The 16,898-nt window shown below is 37.2% G+C and overlaps 1 protein-coding gene across 1 annotated transcript; it reads right to left on the bottom strand.

The window, feature by feature from the left end:
- Nucleotides 1–2,048: 2,048 nt before the first annotated feature.
- LOC306644858 (spermatogenesis-associated protein 31D3-like) lies at nt 2,049–5,270 on the bottom strand. Its single transcript, XM_079112124.1, is given in 2 exon segments — nt 2,049–3,057; nt 3,060–5,270. Coding segments are annotated over 2 exon segments (1,101 nt in total). The 5' UTR covers nt 3,688–5,270; the 3' UTR covers nt 2,049–2,584.
- Nucleotides 5,271–16,898: the final 11,628 nt, after the last annotated feature.

The following is a 16,898-nucleotide window of genomic DNA, read 5'->3' as shown; positions in this document are numbered from 1 at the left end:
GTTTGAGTGGGTATTGGAAAAGGTTCAGAAAGCACAATCTTGACTTGTTTCCAAAGTATCCAAACCAGAGGTAACAAATATATGGCAAGTTTATTACCACCCTGACCTCTACTTCCCCTCTTCTGTCAGACATCAATAAAAGATTTTTTCATTCTTTCAGAGAGAACCTCAGAATCCTTAAAATATTTTAGGTAGCCATCCCAAATTAGCTGACTAATAATGCCACAATACGTTCTAAACCTGGAAGAACTTTGCATACTTCCAATTGTGAGAATCTTGTTCCACCTTTTATTTTTTTCCTTCTTTCCTCCTGTAGTGAGTGATCCAGACCTTGAAGGCAGGAAGTGGGGAGGCCAGACAGATCAAGGCATTCTCAGGAGAATGCAGAGCATAGGCAAACACCAAACTGAATAGAGGAGGCTTGGAAAGTCACAGGAAATAAATTTGGTCTTGCTATAATAATAAAGTATGCATTTTATAAAGATATTAACCTTTTACCATATTTTCTGACTGTAATTTTTCCAATTCACTCTTCTGTTTTTTTTCAGAAATATTGTGTATGTTATTTTTAAAAAATTAGAAATTTTAAATTTTATGTTATTTGAGCAATCAGTTCTTTGCTTATGATTTTTTGAAAGGATTTTAAACTCAAACTCATTCTTGGTTTTTAATTCACACATGTAATATCTTGTTTGAGTGAGCATTTAGAAAGGACATTTAAAAAATCTTTAACACACCTGCACACATGTATGTTTTACATATTTACATATTTCTAGCACCTGTGTGTGTGAGAGAGACAGCTATTATTAGACATTGGCTCACACAGTGGTAGGGGCTGAAAAGTTCTAGAATCTGCCATCTGTACTAGAGACCTAAGGAAGCCAGTGGTATAGTTCAAAGGCTTGAGAGGTAGAGGGACCGTGGTATAGATTCTCCTTTGAGTCTGAAGATCCAACAACCAGGAGTTCCAAGGGCAGAAGATCAGTGTCAGGCAGAGTTCATTTAAGCTTCTTCTACCTTTTTGTTCTAGTCAGATCCTTAATGGATTGGATAATATTCACCCTCAAGTGAAGAAGGTCATCTGCCTTATGCAACCAATTTAAATGTGAGTCTCTTCCAGGAATGGGCTCACAGACACACCCAGACATAAGGTTTAATTAGATATCTGGCATCCTGTTGACACACAAAATAACCATCACAAGTGTGAATGTACATATATACTGTGTGTTCAGTCAACTTTTCCGACTATAACACAGAGAGGACAGCAAAGTCAATGAATTCACCTAAAATAATAATAAAGGCATTTTTTTAAAAACTCACATACCTTTTACTCAAGTAATTTAGATGTATAATCAGTTAAACCAATTATAATTATCACCTAAATGTCTGGTAAAGAGGTATTTCAGTAATCTAAGATCCCGTGATTGGCCTTGGGGAACAGAATAAAAGATACAATGATATCCATAACCAGTGAATAGATTTAGAAACTTTTGAAGGGTAACTCGTATTTAACTTTCATTTTAATTCTGTAACAGTGGAAGACCATGATACCTTTTCTGCAAGGATCTTCACAAGGACTTTCTTTTTTCCCCCTCCCTTCCTGACGGAGGTATCTATACCCCTGGTTCTCCTGGCCCTGGATAACTCTTGGCACTATTGGATTTCCACTGACAGCAGAAAACAGAGATCAGAAGGTTGAATGATTCAATGGCAATTTAATCTGGTCCTATTTTATTGGCCTTGTGCAAGAAGGAACTTGATATGACTTAGAATTGTAATGCCAGGAATTACCAGATTCCTGCCAATCTTGCTCTCTTCTCTACCTGGAAAATGACTTCTAAGGGAATTTAAAGCATTTACAACATGGTAAATGTAGATTTGTTGCCTCAGCCACTGAACTGGGTATCTTATTTTATTGCATTTAAAATTAAAAGAGGAAAATCATAGATTTTAGGTTTTATTTAAAAGAACAAGGTATTTAAGGGTATTTAAATGTATGAGTTGCACTTTGATGCAGTTCTGTCTTATTTTCTTTTCAATTAGACTTCCAGATATAAATGAAGGTCAAAATAACAACCAAAATAAAGGAATTTCTGTTAAAAAAAAAAAAAACATAATAACTGTGAAGACTGACAACTTGAAAAATAGAATTGACACCATGTGATCAGTCTGAAAAAATGGAGTTCTTTGTTCATGTCTGGCTATGGAAGTCCAGTTATGATGCACAGAAGCTGAGAAGTGGTAGGAGAAGGTGGAGTAATGATCAGCAGGGAAGAACTGGATGTAAGTATAGGCAACAGAAGAAATAGCAAACTTTAGAGTCGGGGCTACTGATGTGGAAGAAAATATCATAGTAATTGTTGCACTGCTGACCCCAGTGGTCCATGTAAGAACTTTGTTACCTTGCAGGAGGAGCTGTATGAAGAGGCCATAGGAGAAGCAACAGAAGAAGAAACCCTGAGATGACAGAAAGATAGGGAAGAGAAACAGAGCATCCCAGTGTCCTTGTCAAGTCCAGGACCTTGGGGACATATCAGATGGATGAATTCACGTGAATGATCATTGGCAAGATCAACAGAGGTGATCATACTAAGTGATTCATACTTGACAGAGACTCATGGACTCTGCGGGGCAGACCCCACCGGTGTTGAATAAGTCTCTTTCGAAGGTGGTGCTCTAGTTTCTTCCGAAGCTCTTTTTTGAGGGGAAAATCTCCCAGAAGGATCGATGGTGAAACATAAGCCTTGGAGGACTGCCTATCCAATGAAAGATTGGGAGCTGGAGGACAAAACTGTTCCTTGGATTTTTGGACCACAGAGGGTAAACCCCGCACAGTTTCCTGTTCTTTCTGTAACACGTTATATTCCAAGTCGTGAATTTCAGATGGCAGGAGAGACTGTTCCTCATCCTGGAATCTATGAAAACACACTCCACAGCTTTGAACCTGGGATGATGGAAGTGGTGACAAGATAGGGACTGAGGACTGAAGCTGGTCTTGGGACGGGAGAGGGGGAGGAGTATGTTGAGACTGGGGCGGGGATTGGGTCAAGGGTTGAGTTGGATCTCAGGCAAGGACAGAGGTGGGGAATGGGGTAGAACTGGAGATTCATCCACTGTGGTGGAATTGGACATTTTATTAAAGTAGACATAGGTCGAACAGTCACCTGAAACAAATACCTTAGGATTCAAGGACTCACTGTGCAGAGATGGGAGTCCCCAAAAGAATTGGGTGTATTTTTGCTGTAAATGACCCTCAGAGGACTTAGGATATGGGATCTGGTGGTGTCCCTGCAATTCCTCTGATTTGTCTTTGCTGCTCTGTAAAGGGAGAGAGACAGGTGAGTCCTGTTGATCAGCAGCTGACTCTAACATTTTCTCTGAAGAATTAAGTTGGTAGTCTGGCTTAAGTTCTTTTGGAAAAGATTTTTTCTTTTTGTTTTCCTTCTGCATCAGGAAATCACCCTTCTTTTTTATTTGTCTCTCCAGAAGTGCCAAGACATCTGGGCTGAGAAAGGAGATGTTTCCAGATTCTACAAGGTTGGCTGTAGCATCACTTTCAAAAGAGGGCTCAGAAGAATGGAGGTCAATGAGGTTTTCGTTATCATCAGTGTGCTCCAATTTAGGTGGAGACAAGTTCTCAGCATGGGACTGTTTTGCAAGACTTGCACTGTCAATGCTTCTGGTCATTGGGACATCAGTGGACAACCCATCCGGGCTATCCACCAGAGTCAGGGTGGCTTCAGTTGGAGATCAGATTGTATTTCTTGACTGTCATGTAACGGGGGAGGGATTGGAACAGGTGGTTGAGGTGGGAAATGATCTACTGGAAGGTCTGAACTCAAGGGAGGAACAGACTCTGGTGGCAGAGGACCACCCAGTGATGAGGGCAAAACTTGGCCAGTTAAAGAGGTGGCTTGGTCAGGTGAGACTTCAGAGGGAGGAGGTGGAGTGGGCTCAGACAAAGGGGCTGATATTGAAGCTCATGATGGGATTGCCTCAGACAAACGGGCTGATATCGAAGCTCCAGAAGGGATGGCTGAGACAACAGCAGACAGAAAAACTGATGACTCTTTCACAGACGTTATGGAAGGCACATGGGACACAGAGGTAGCAGCATCTTCCAAGGACGCTTTACACAGCAGTTGACTGACCTTAGCAGATGTTCTATTACACACTCCACAAAGGGGGTCTGGACATAACAGTTGCCGGAAGTGGATGATATCACTTCTCTGGCCCGAGGGGCTGCAGGAGACAAAGTACAAAGCTGTAACCAGACCAGTACAAGGAAAAGGAGGGTCTGCAATTCTCCTGGTGGTGGGGAAGCCTTATACTTGCTTTAAATCCTCACATCCATGACCTCACAACACACTCCCCCCTCCCAAGGCCTTCATTCACATACCCATTACTGTGGCTATCCCTCCTGTGATCAGGGCGTGTTGCAATGAATCCCTGGGGAATGTATATAACATGTGAGAACAGGACCCAGTAAAGAAGGGAAATGATTAATTACCTTTTCAGAATAGAAAACAGCTTCCTCCCCTCCTCTGCTTCTCTCCGGCAAGTTCTCCGCCCTGGAAAACCAGGACAGTGGGTTATATGTAGTGAAGGTAGAACCACAGGTATGATTCAGGAGTCCCATTATGGGAAACAAGATATTAAGGATCTGCAGATCAGGTCATGTTTTCAGGGATGATATTAAGAACGATCGCATGTATATGTGGCTTTATTTATAAAGTACTTTGATATGCATCATCCTAGGATACTCAAAATGACCACCTGAAGCAACAGGAGTCAGTAGCTAAGTCAGAGATGAATCTGAGCAATGAGGAATTATAGTTTATACCATGGAGGCACACAGAAATTCTAACTCCAAAGCAACCAAGTGTCCTTGGACATCTCATATGGCCACCTACTAGGCAGTAACCAGTAGTTGGCCAAATATTTCAGTAACGTGAGAATGGGAATGACACAGGAGGGCAAGGCAGAGACTCTGAGGAATGTCTCAGATCTGACTGACTTCTCTTGATCCTCTTCTCTGAGACTCTATTAACTAAGAGACTTTGCCTACAAACTGGCATACTCCAAGAACATGGAGCTGGAAGAGACAGGAAGGCTCACCGTTGTAGAGTTCAGGTCAGACAGACAGACCTTACCTTTAAATACTCTACTTTTCCTCTTCCTTGTGCCCTGACACTGAAAACAAAAAGGAAAGAATGAGGGGCTGGGGCTGATTTCTTTTGATCCTTCCTTTAGCAAGCTTAGACATTAATTATTCCAGAATCGCACAACTCTTCATTTTGTAGAATGTTAATGTTCTTCAGTTAGTAGAAATATATTTCTTCCTTTTATTAATTTTGAAAGGCAATGAAATATTTTTAATTTTCCCTTGTTTGACAATTACAAAGGAGGATTTTTGTCGGTGGGATCCACATTTGATGTTCTTAGAAATCATCTGCTCATGGAGGGCAGACCCAGGGTCCCCTGTGTCCTGAGGTCAGAGCTTAGGTTGCAGGCTCTGCTCAGAAGCCATAGAGGTCAGCATTGCTGTCTTGATGAGCCTATTAGGAGGGCTTGATGAAGGACACCTGACATGGGAATGAGACTCAGGATCTGATATTAGAAACGAAATCTGTTTCAGGGAAGCCAAACTCTCTATCCAAACCCATCAAGATCTTCAGAACCACTATGCTTGGAACTTTCTCCTGGGAAGTTCCACCATACCCCAAAAAGATAATCTGTGAGCTTCAGATGGAAACCTTAGTCCCCTGTGAACCCCTGCCTGACTTCGTTCTCTAAAGAGTGAAGTTCTATCTTGTCGTTAGATTTCCCACCTTGCATTTCTTTCTGAGCTGCACAAACATTTCGTAAAGTCAGAATGGAAATGACAAAACAATGGACATTTTACAAAACATTTTACATTGGACAAAAATAAGAATCTCTGGCTGGGGTTGTGGCTCAGTGGCAGAGCGCTTGCCTAGCCTGGGACTGGGTTTGATTCTCAGCACCACATATATATAGAAAAAAGGTACATTGACAAAAAAAATACAAGAACCTTTCTTGGGGTTCACTCTGCTTCCTTACCTTTTTGATGGTTTCCTTCTGGCTTGTTAGAAATTTCAATAGCTGGAAGCACAAGTAGAAGCAGAGCAAGGTTAAAAATGTACATTTGGGGTCAATTCCCCAAGAAATTGAAACAAGATCAACCATGGTTCTCTATGGCTATTCAGAGAAGAGAACATTCTTCATGGTCTGAATTGCACAGCTGCCAAAGGGAAATGAATTCTCAGGGGGCCTGGGTTTGTCTGTAGTTCCAGTCCTGCATCACTAAGCATTGAAGAGTCACAAAGGGAAAGGGTTCTGAGGGCAGGGAAATAGAGTGTGCACCTCCCCCACTGGCCACCAGGGAGTTCATCCCTGTAACCAGGTCTGTTGTTCCATTTCCCACTTCACCCTTTCCTCACATCTTGCTTCATTACCTCAGGGAACATTACTGTTTCTTCTATCTCTAACTAAGTTATTGTACATGAGCCCTATTGGTACTGTTTGGAGCCCTTGACTTGGACCTCACCAATTCGACTGCCTGTAAAGTCTGACATGAACTGCCAGGAATTTTTGCTTGTACCAAGACATTTAAACTTTGGGGTCATCCCTATCCTTAAGTTTACCCCTCTCTCTCTGACTAATTGGTGCAGTATTTTCAAATTCAATAAACAATGATCTCCTCTTTTTCATGTTTTTATTGATTATTTCAATCCTACAACTTCTAGCTACCTAAAATGCAAATAGTCGGTGCCCTCCATATCAATTTCTTAATGGTTATATGACTTTCCAAAACCAGGAAGAGGTTATGGTGTGCTAAGGAATTTATCCCCTTGGTTCTTGGTGGCAGGGAGCCACCTAGCATGTCAGAACCTTAGGGGAGAATCTAGTCTTGAACAGCATCACCTGATTACCCTTGTGGGTCACATAAGTTTGATATTTTTCTAAGAATGTCTTGCCATGAACAAAGCTGAGAAGATCTGTGCTATATAAGCATCCTTTTATTATTAGAAAGTCAACTTCCTGTCATTCATGATTCCTCTGTAGTTTCCACATATGAGAGAAAACATACTACCTGAGTTTGACTTCTTTTGGTTAACATAATATTCTCACATTCCATCCATTTTCCCACAAATGACATACTTTCATTGTTAATGGCTGAGTAAAACTCCTTTGTGTATGTACAGCACAGATTGCTTATCCATTCGTCCATGATGGACACCTAGGCTGGTTCTGTACTTTTGACTATTGTGAATTATGTGTCAACTTTAATTTCATATACCACGAGTGGTATAGCTGGGTTGTATAGTGGTTCCATGCCTAGTCTTTTGAGGAAACTTCATAGTGGTTCTACTAATTTGCATTCCAACCAGCAGGGTAAAAGTATCCCTTTTTAACAATAAACGTTGACGAGGATGTGTGGAAAAGGGTACACTCATATTGTGCTTGCAGAACCAACCTAGGTACCCTTCAACCAATGAATGAATAAAGAATGTGTGGTGTAGGTACACAATGGACTATTACTCAGTCTTAAAGAAAAATTATGGCATTGTAGAGGTCTTTCACCTCCTTGGTTATATATATTCCTAGGGTTATTGGAGGGTTTTTGCCTATTTTTGATGGGATTTCTCAGCAGATTATTGATGTATAGGAAAATTATTGGCTTTTGTATGTTGGATTTGTAACCTATTGCTTTGCTGAATTTGTTTATTAACTCTAGCACTCCTGTGGTGGAGATTCATGGATCTTGTAAGTATAGGTTCATATCGGCAATCGGTGATAATTTTACTTCTTCTTTTCTTATTTTTATCTGTTTTATTTCCTTCTCTTTCCTAATTGCTCTGGGTATAATTCCTAGCACTATGTTGAATCAGAGTGGTGAGAGGGGTCAACCTTGTCTTGTCCCAAATTTTAAAGGAAATAGTTTTAGTTTTTCTCCATTTGCAGTGATGTTGGTTTTAGACTTGTCATAAATAGCCTTTATGATGTTGATGTAAATTCTGTCCTAGTTTCTTCAGTGTTTTTATCATCAGTGGGTGCTGCATTTTGTCAAAGGCTTTCTCTGCATCTATTAAAATGATTGTGATTTCAGTCTTTAATTTTATTTATATGGAGAATTAAATTTATTGATCGACAAATGTTATACCCTTGTTACAACCGTGGGATAAAACCAACTTAATCATGATGTATAATCTTTGACTATGTTGTTGAATATTATTTGCTAATATTTTATTAGGAATTTTTACATCTAAGTTCATCAGGGATATTGGTCTGTAGTTTTCTTTCCTTGTTTTATCCTTTTTTGGTTTTGTATGAGTGTGATACTGGGTTCATAGAATAAATTCCAAAGTGTTTCCTCATTTTCCATTTCCTAGCATAATTTGAGGAGCAGTGGTAAGAGTTCTTCCTTAAAGATCTGGTACAATTCCACTGAGTATCCACCTGTCCTGGACTTCACTTTTTTGGAAGATTTTTATTACTGCTTCTATCTCATTGGTAGTTATTAGTATAGTTGGGTTTCCTGGGTCCTTTTGATTCAATTTGGGCACATCATATATGTATAGAAATGTATTTATTTCAAATTTTCCAATTTATTATAAGTTTTCAAAATAGACCCTAATGATCCTCTGGATTTCTGTGATGTCCATGGTGAATTCTCCTTACTTGTCTCTAATATTATTAGTCTGCTCTTTTTTTTTTGGTTAGTTTGACTAAGAGTTTATGAACTGTATTTATCTTTCCAAAGAAAAGGATCATTTCATTGATCATTTCATTGATCCTTTGCGTTTTTAAAAATTCTCTATTTCACTGATTTCAGCTCTGAGGTCTTATTTACTTCCTTCTACTGATTTTGGAAATGTTTTTATTTGCTTGTTGTTTCATTTTTGAACCACGGGGTGCTTAGTCTGTAGCCCTTTGATTTTTTTTATTTTGAGACAGGATCTCACTATGATAGGACCTTGCTAAGTTGCTGAGGCTGTCTTTGAATTGTGATCCTCCTGCCTTGTGAGCCTCCTAAGTCACAGTAATTATAGGCATGCACCACTGCACCCAATTGTTCTTTTTTCAAATTTTTTCAAGTATCTTGAGATACATCATTATGTAGTATATTTGGGATCTCTCTGATTTTCTTTTGTAGCCACTCATAGCTCTTAACTTTCCTCTTAGAACTGCCTTCATAATGTCCCAGACATTCTTGTATGTTATATCACTATACACAATTGATTCAAAGAGCTTTTTAATTTCTCCCCTGATTTCTATCACTCATTCATCATTTAATAATGTTTTATTCAATCTTCACATGTTTATATAGTTTTTGTAGGGTTTGGTGTTTTGAGCATTCATTTCTGATTTCATTCCAATATGATCATGTAAGATGAAAGGAATCATACTCATGTCCCCCTTCTCTCTCTCTCTCTCCTTCCCTCTCTCTCTCTCTCTCTCTCTCTCTCTCTCCCTCACAATGCTAAGGGTTGCAATGTGACCTAAAATGTGTTCTATTTGGGGAGGGTTCCATTACCAGTTGTCACTGAATGAATTATGCTATCAATATCTGTTAATTCCATTTGATTTATGAATTTTTTTTAGGTCTAAAGCATCTTTACTAAATAAGTGTCTGGATGAACTCTCTACTGTTGAAAGAGATGTGATAAAATCACCCAGTATTATTGTGTTGGTATCTATCCGAGTCTTTAATTTGAGTAGTGTCTGTTTTATGCAACTAGGTACATCAATGTTTGGGGCATAAGGATTTGCTAACATTAAATCATTTTGTTGGAATGTTCTTTTTTACCAGAATGAAGTAAATTTCTGTGTCTTTTCTGATTAATTTTGGTTTGAAGTCTACTTTTTTGCTATGACAGTAGATATTCCTGCTTTTGGCGGTGGAGGGGACTCCATTTGTATGGTATATCAATTTTCATCTTTTGACTTTCAGTATGTGGCCGTCTTTTCCTTTAAGGGAAGTTTCTTGCATACAATTAAACCACATATGCTTGAGTCTTGTTCTTTAATTCATTCTACCAGCCTATGTCTTTTAATTGGATAATTGAGACCATTTACATTCAATGTTATAGGGATATTTTATTAAATCCTGTCATTTTGATTTATTTCTAATGTTTTATTAGAAATAAAAGGTTTTCCATGCATGTATAATATGCCAAATACATTCTACGGTCCAGTATAACTAAAAAGTACAAGTTTAAAAAAAAATTAATGGTCATATATCTCATTTGCTTAGTTCTTGTTCAAAAGAGATAAATTTATGTTTTTGTGAGCTCTGGGGCTTACACATGATTTCTTCTTGTGTAGTATTTATTTATGTATTATTGTAGTGCTGGCTTAGTAGTCATGAATTCATTATGTTTTATCTTATCTTGGAAGAGTTTTATTTTTCTTTGATTCTGAAGAATAGCTTTTCTGAATATTGTAATCTTGATTTGAGAGTTTGCTTGAAGGGCTTGAAACACATTATTTCAACCCTTTCTTGTTTTTAGAGTTTGTGTTAAGAAATCAGAAAAAATAATGATCAGCTTGCCTCTAAATGTGACCTGACATTTTTTCCTTGAGGGAATTAAAATTTTATCCTTGCTTTGTATGGGAGACATTTTAATTCAATGTATTTTGGAGAGGTTTCTTCCTTTCTCTTTTCTTCCCCCACCCCTTGCTCTTGTCTATTTGGGGTTCTAAATGCCCCTTCTATCTGGATGACCATCTCATTCTCAAGGCTAGAAAAATTTATTATTTCCCTGAAGAGGTTATCCATGCCATTGTCCTTAACCTTGCAATCCTCTTCAATTCCAGTGATTCTTAAATTCAGTTACTTTATGTCCCAATGTTTTGAACATTCTGGTCATGCTTACTGATTTTTGTTTCTAATACTGTCTGAATGTCCAGGGGCAGTCATTTTATGTTCAGCTCTGAGATTCTGTATTCAGCATGGTCTACTGTATTAGAGAGACTTTCAAATGAACATTTGATTTGATTTATTGTGTATTTCATTGCCAGGAATTCTGTTATGTTCTTTTTAATTAAATGCATCTCCTTTACAAATTTCTCATTTAAAACCTCTTAATTTATTTGTGTTTGTGTATTCTCTCGGAATTCATTGATCATTATTATAGTCAATATTTTGAATACATTATTTGGTATTTTATTTACTTTTATATCTTTGGAGTAAGTTACTGCAAAATTGTGAACTTTAGGAGGTATTATGTTTCCTTGTTTTTTCACATTTCTTGAATTGCTGTGTTGGGTTTTAACCATCTATTGTGATGAATTTCTCTTCCACAATATGGGTGGGCTACACACTTTTCTTGCCAAAGTGTTCTAGAGTGATCCAGATTGAGACACCCTTGTAGGTGTGGTATCTACAGTTTTCATGTTAATTCTCTCATATTGCTGTAGGGGTAAATGTCCATGAGTGGGAATAAAGAGTCCCCTAGCCATTCCAACTTGGTGCCTGGAAATAAGTGTGGGTTTTTTCTCTTCTATTCTTTGTATTAAATATTGCTGGATTGGATTAAATACCAAGTACCAACAATATGCTGTCCCCTAGAGACTCACCTCATAGGCAAAGATATCCACAGACTGAAGGTGAAAAGATATGAAAAAAAAATATCATTCCATGGGTCTCATAAATAAGAAGGTGTTTTCTATCCTCACATAAAATGAACTTCAAGCCAAAGTAGGGAAAGAATATCATTTCATACTGCTTAAGGGAATTATACATCAATAAGACATAACAATCATACATATTTATGCCCCAAATAATGGGGCATCTATGTATATCAAACAAACCCTTCTCAATTTCAAGAATCAAATAGAGCACAACACACTAATGCTGGGTCACTTTAACATGCCTCTCTTATCATTTAATGTATCCTTCAAACAAAAATAAGTAAAGGTGCTATAGAACTAAAAAATACTATTAACAATTTAAGCTTAAGAGACGTATATAGAATATTTCATATTCTTACATAGAATTTTCACCCATCAATGACTGAATGCACTTTCTACTCAGCAGAACCTGGATCCTTCTCTAAAACAGACCACATATTAGGCCCCAAAGCAACTCTTAACAAATACAAAAACCTACAGATAATACCTTGCATTCTGTCAGATGATAATGGAATAAAATTAGAAATCAATGATAAGATAAAAAATAGAAGTTACTCTAACACCTGGAGACTACATAATATGGTATTGAATAAAGAATGAATAGCTGAAGAAATGAGGGATGAATTAAAAATTACATATTGGTTCATAAGGATAGCAATCTCTGGGACACTATGAAGATAATTCTAAGAGGAATGTTCATTGTATAAAATTCATTTATTAAAAGAATAGAGAGTCCCCAAATAAATAACCTAATATTCCATTTCAAAGCCCTAATCAAAGAATAATCAACATCAAAAATGGTAGAAGACAGGAAATAATTAAAATCAGAGCTGAAATCAGCTGCGATCAGTGATGCATGCCTATAATCCCAGCAGCTCAGGAGGCTTACAGAGAAGGATCATGAGTTCAAAGCAAGCCTCAGCAATGGTGAGGTGCTAAGCAACTCAATGAGACCCTGTCTCTAAATAAACTACAAATAGGGCCAGGGATTTGGCTCAGTGGTTGAGTGTCCCTGAGTTAAATGTTAAATACCCATTACCTACATTGCACACACACACACACACACACACACACACACACACACACACACACAAATCAGAGCTTAAATCAATGAAATTAAAAAAACACAACAAAATAATTTTCAAAAAAATCAACAAAAAATTAACAAAAAAAGTTGGTCCTTGGAAAAATATACAATTACGAAACCTTAGTCAAGCTCATGAAAAGAGACAGAAAACTCAAATTACTAAAATTCATGATGTAAAAGGAAATATCACAACAAACACTACTGAAATAGAGACTATATTCAAATTATTTTAAAAACTAATACCCCAATAAAATAGAGAGTCTTAAGACATTGACAAATATTTAGAGACATATGATCCACCCAAATTGACTCAGGGGGACACAGAAAATTAAAACAAATCAACTTAAAAACTCATTCACTAAAGCTAGTATCACCCTGATAACCAAATCAGAAAAGAAGGAAAGAAAATTTCACCAATATCTTTGATGAACATAGATGCAAAAATTCTCAAAAATTCTGGCAAATCACGAACAAAACCATTAAAAAGATACTGTAACACGATGAATTGGGGTTCATCCCAGGGATCCAAAGTTGGTTCAATATACGGAAATTAATAAACATAATTCATCACTTCAATAGACTTAAATTTAAAAACCACATTATTACCTCAATAGATATAGAAAAAGTATTTGACAAAATACATTTGAAAAACCTGGTATAGTAGGAACAATCTAACATTGTAAAAGCTATGTACATTAAATTGAAGGCCATTATTTAAAAGGAGAAAAATTGAAAGAAGTTCTTTTAAAACTGGAAAAAGACAAGAATGCCCTCTTTCACCACTTCCATTCAACACAGTACTTGAAACTCTAGCAAGAGAACTTAGACAATAGAAAGAAATTAAAGGGACACAAATACAAAAAGAAGAGCTTAAACTATCCCTATTTGTCAATGACATAATTCTCTATTTAGAAAACACCTAAAAGATGAACAAACAAAACACCTCCACCAGAAAACTTGTAGAATTCATAAACAAATTCAACAAAGTAGCAGGATATAAAATTAACGCCCATAAATCAATTGTGTTCCTGTACACCAGGATGAATCAGTTGAAAGGGAAATTAGAAAAGTTGTCCCATCCACAATAGCCTCATAAAAAATAAATTACTTGGAACTCAATCTAACAAAAGAGGTAAAAAAAAACCTCTAAAATGAAAACAACAGAACACTAAAGAAAGAAATTGAAGAAGACACTACAAGATGGAAAGATCTCCCATGTTTTTGGATAGGCAGGATTAATATTGTCAAAATGGCCATACTACCAAAAGTGCTACACAGATTTAATGTAATTCCTATTAAAATTCTAATGATGTTCTTCATAGAAATAGAAAAAGTAGTCAGGAAATTTATTTGGAAAAATAAGAGGCCCAGAATAGCCAAAGTAGTCTTTAGTGGGACAAGCAAAGCAGGAGACATCACCATACTAGATCTTAAATTATACTACAGAACTATAGTGACAAAAATGGCATGGTACTGGTACCAAAACAGACATGAAGACCAGTGGCACAGAACAGAAGACAGAGACAAACCCACATACATACAGTTATCTCATTCTAGACAAATGCACCATAAACATACAATGGAGAAAAGATAGCCTCTCCAACAAATGGTGCTGGAAAACTGGAGGTCCACATGTAGCAAAATGAAATGAAACCCCCTCTCTCTACCCTGCACAAAATGCAAATCAAAGTGGATCAAGGACTTAGGCAATACAGCAGAGACCTTGTGCCTACTAGAAGCAAAATCAGGCCCAAATCTCTGTCATTTCTGCTTAGGAACTGACTTACTCAACAAGACTCCTAAATCACAAGAAGTAAAATCAAGAATCAATAAATGGGATGTTATCAAATGAAAAACTTCTTCAGAGCAAAGGAAACAATGGCTTTAAGAGACAGACTACAGATTAGGAAAAAATCATTCACTTGCACCTCAGGTAAAGCATTAATCTCCAGGATATATAAAGAACACAAAATACTTAACACCCTGAAACCAAATAACCCGATCAATAAATGGACAAAGGAACTGACTAGGCACTTTACAGAAGAAATACAAATGGTCAACAAATATATGAAAAAAGTGTTCAACATCTCTAGCAGTTAGAGAATTGAATGACGATTATCGAGAATACAAGAAATCATGAACATCAGCAAGGATGTGGGGGGAAAAGGTGGACTCATACTTTGCTGGTGGGATAGCAAATTGGTGCAGCCACTCTGGAAAGTAGTATGGAGATTCCTCAGAAAACTTGGAATGGAACCACCATTTAACCCACTTATCCCACTCCTCAGCATATACTCAAAGAACTTAAAATCTGCATACTATAGTGATGCAGCCACATGATCATTGTTTGTAGCAGCTCAATTCACAAAAGCTCAGCTATGGAACCATCCTAGGTACCCTTCAACAAATGGATGGATAAAGAAAATGGGGTATACATACATAATGGAATATGGCTCAGTCATGAAGAAAAAATTATGGTATTTGCTGGTAAATAGATGGAACTGGAGACTATCATGCTAAGTGAAATAAACCAATCCCAAAAAACCAAAGAAACCTACACACTGCTTTCCAGAGTGGTTGCACCAATTTGCACCCCCACCAGCAATGTATGAGTGTACGTTTTCCCCCACATCCTTCCCAACAGCTATTGTTGCTTGTATTCTTGATAATAGACATTCTATGTGGGGTGAGGTAAAATCTTAGGATAGTTTTGATTTGCCTTTCTCTTATTACTAGAGATGTTGAACATTTTTTCATATATCTATTGATTGCTTGCAGATTTTCTTCTGTGAAGTGTCTCCTCAATTTCTTAGCCCATTTTTTGATTGGGTTATTTGTATTCTTGGTGTAAAGTTTTTTGAGTTCTTTATAGATTCTGGAGATTAGTGCTCTATCTGAAGTGTGTGTAGGGCAAAGATTTTCTCCCACCCTGTAGGCTGTCTCTTCACATGGTTGATTGTTTCCTGGTGGCTGGGCCTGGCCTCAGTATAGTCAACAATAGAATTTGGACAATACTATTTTCCACGATTTCCTCTTTTCCTCACTTCTTTTTTCTTCCTAATACCTTTCCTCTACTTTACTGATCTCCCTTCAATTTTTGTAAGACAACGCACCTCTGTTTTATTTCCTTTTTCCTCCCTGAATTCCATATAGGAGATCATACAACCATTGACCTTAAGGATTTGACTTATTTTGTTTAACATAATCATGTCAAATTTCATCTATCTTCCTAAGAATGACATAAATTCATTTTTGTGTATGGCTGAGATAAACTCCATTGTGTATGTGTACCACATTTTCTTTATCTATTCATTGGTTGGTGGACGCCTAGACTTGTTCCATATTTTTACTATTGTGAATTGTGCTGCTATATACATGGGTATGAACGTAATGATGTACTATTATGACTTAAATTCTTTAGGATAAATACCAGGGAGTAATATAGCTGGGTCACATGGTGGTTCCATTCCTAGTTTTTGAGGAAACCCCATACTAATTTCCATAGTGGTTGTATTAATTTACAATCCCACCAACAGTATAAATATCTTTCACTTTCTTCATATTCTTTCTAGCATTTATTATTGTTTGTACTCTTGATTGTTGCAGTTCTCATGGAGCGAGATGAAATCTCAGTGTAGTTTTGATTTGCAATTCCCTAACTGCTGATAATGTTGAATATTTTGTTCATAAATTTAGGGCAATTTGTATTTCTTCTTGTGAGGAATGCACATTGGGTTCATTTCCCATTTATTATTTGGGTTATTTGCTTTTTTTTTGGGTGGGTTGAATTTTTTTAGTTCCTTGTATGTTCTGTGTACTATTTCTCTATCTGAAGGGTAGCTAGCAAAAAAAGTCTCTCATTCTCTACATTCCATCTTCCCATTTTTAATTGTTTCCTTTGCTATGAATAAACTTTTAAATTTGATGCCAGTCCATTTATTAAGTTTTGGCCTTATTTTCTGAGTTTTAGGGATCCTATTGAGAAAGTCATTGCCTGTAAGTTGCATAGTTGATCCTAAGTTTTCTTCAAGGAGTTGTATAGTTTCTGGTCTAATTCTGAGGTCTTTCATCCATTTTGAGTTACCTTTTGTGCAGGGCAAAAGATAAAGCTCTAATGTCATTCTTCTACATGTGGATGACCAGTTTTCCCAGC

This window comes from Sciurus vulgaris (assembly GCF_902686455.1).
Source record: "Sciurus vulgaris genome assembly, chromosome: 15".
In the NCBI taxonomy this organism is placed as follows: Eukaryota; Metazoa; Chordata; class Mammalia; order Rodentia; family Sciuridae; genus Sciurus; species Sciurus vulgaris.
The sequence above is the reverse complement of the archived record's forward strand: the minus strand, read 5'-3'. Positions and strand labels throughout refer to the sequence as shown.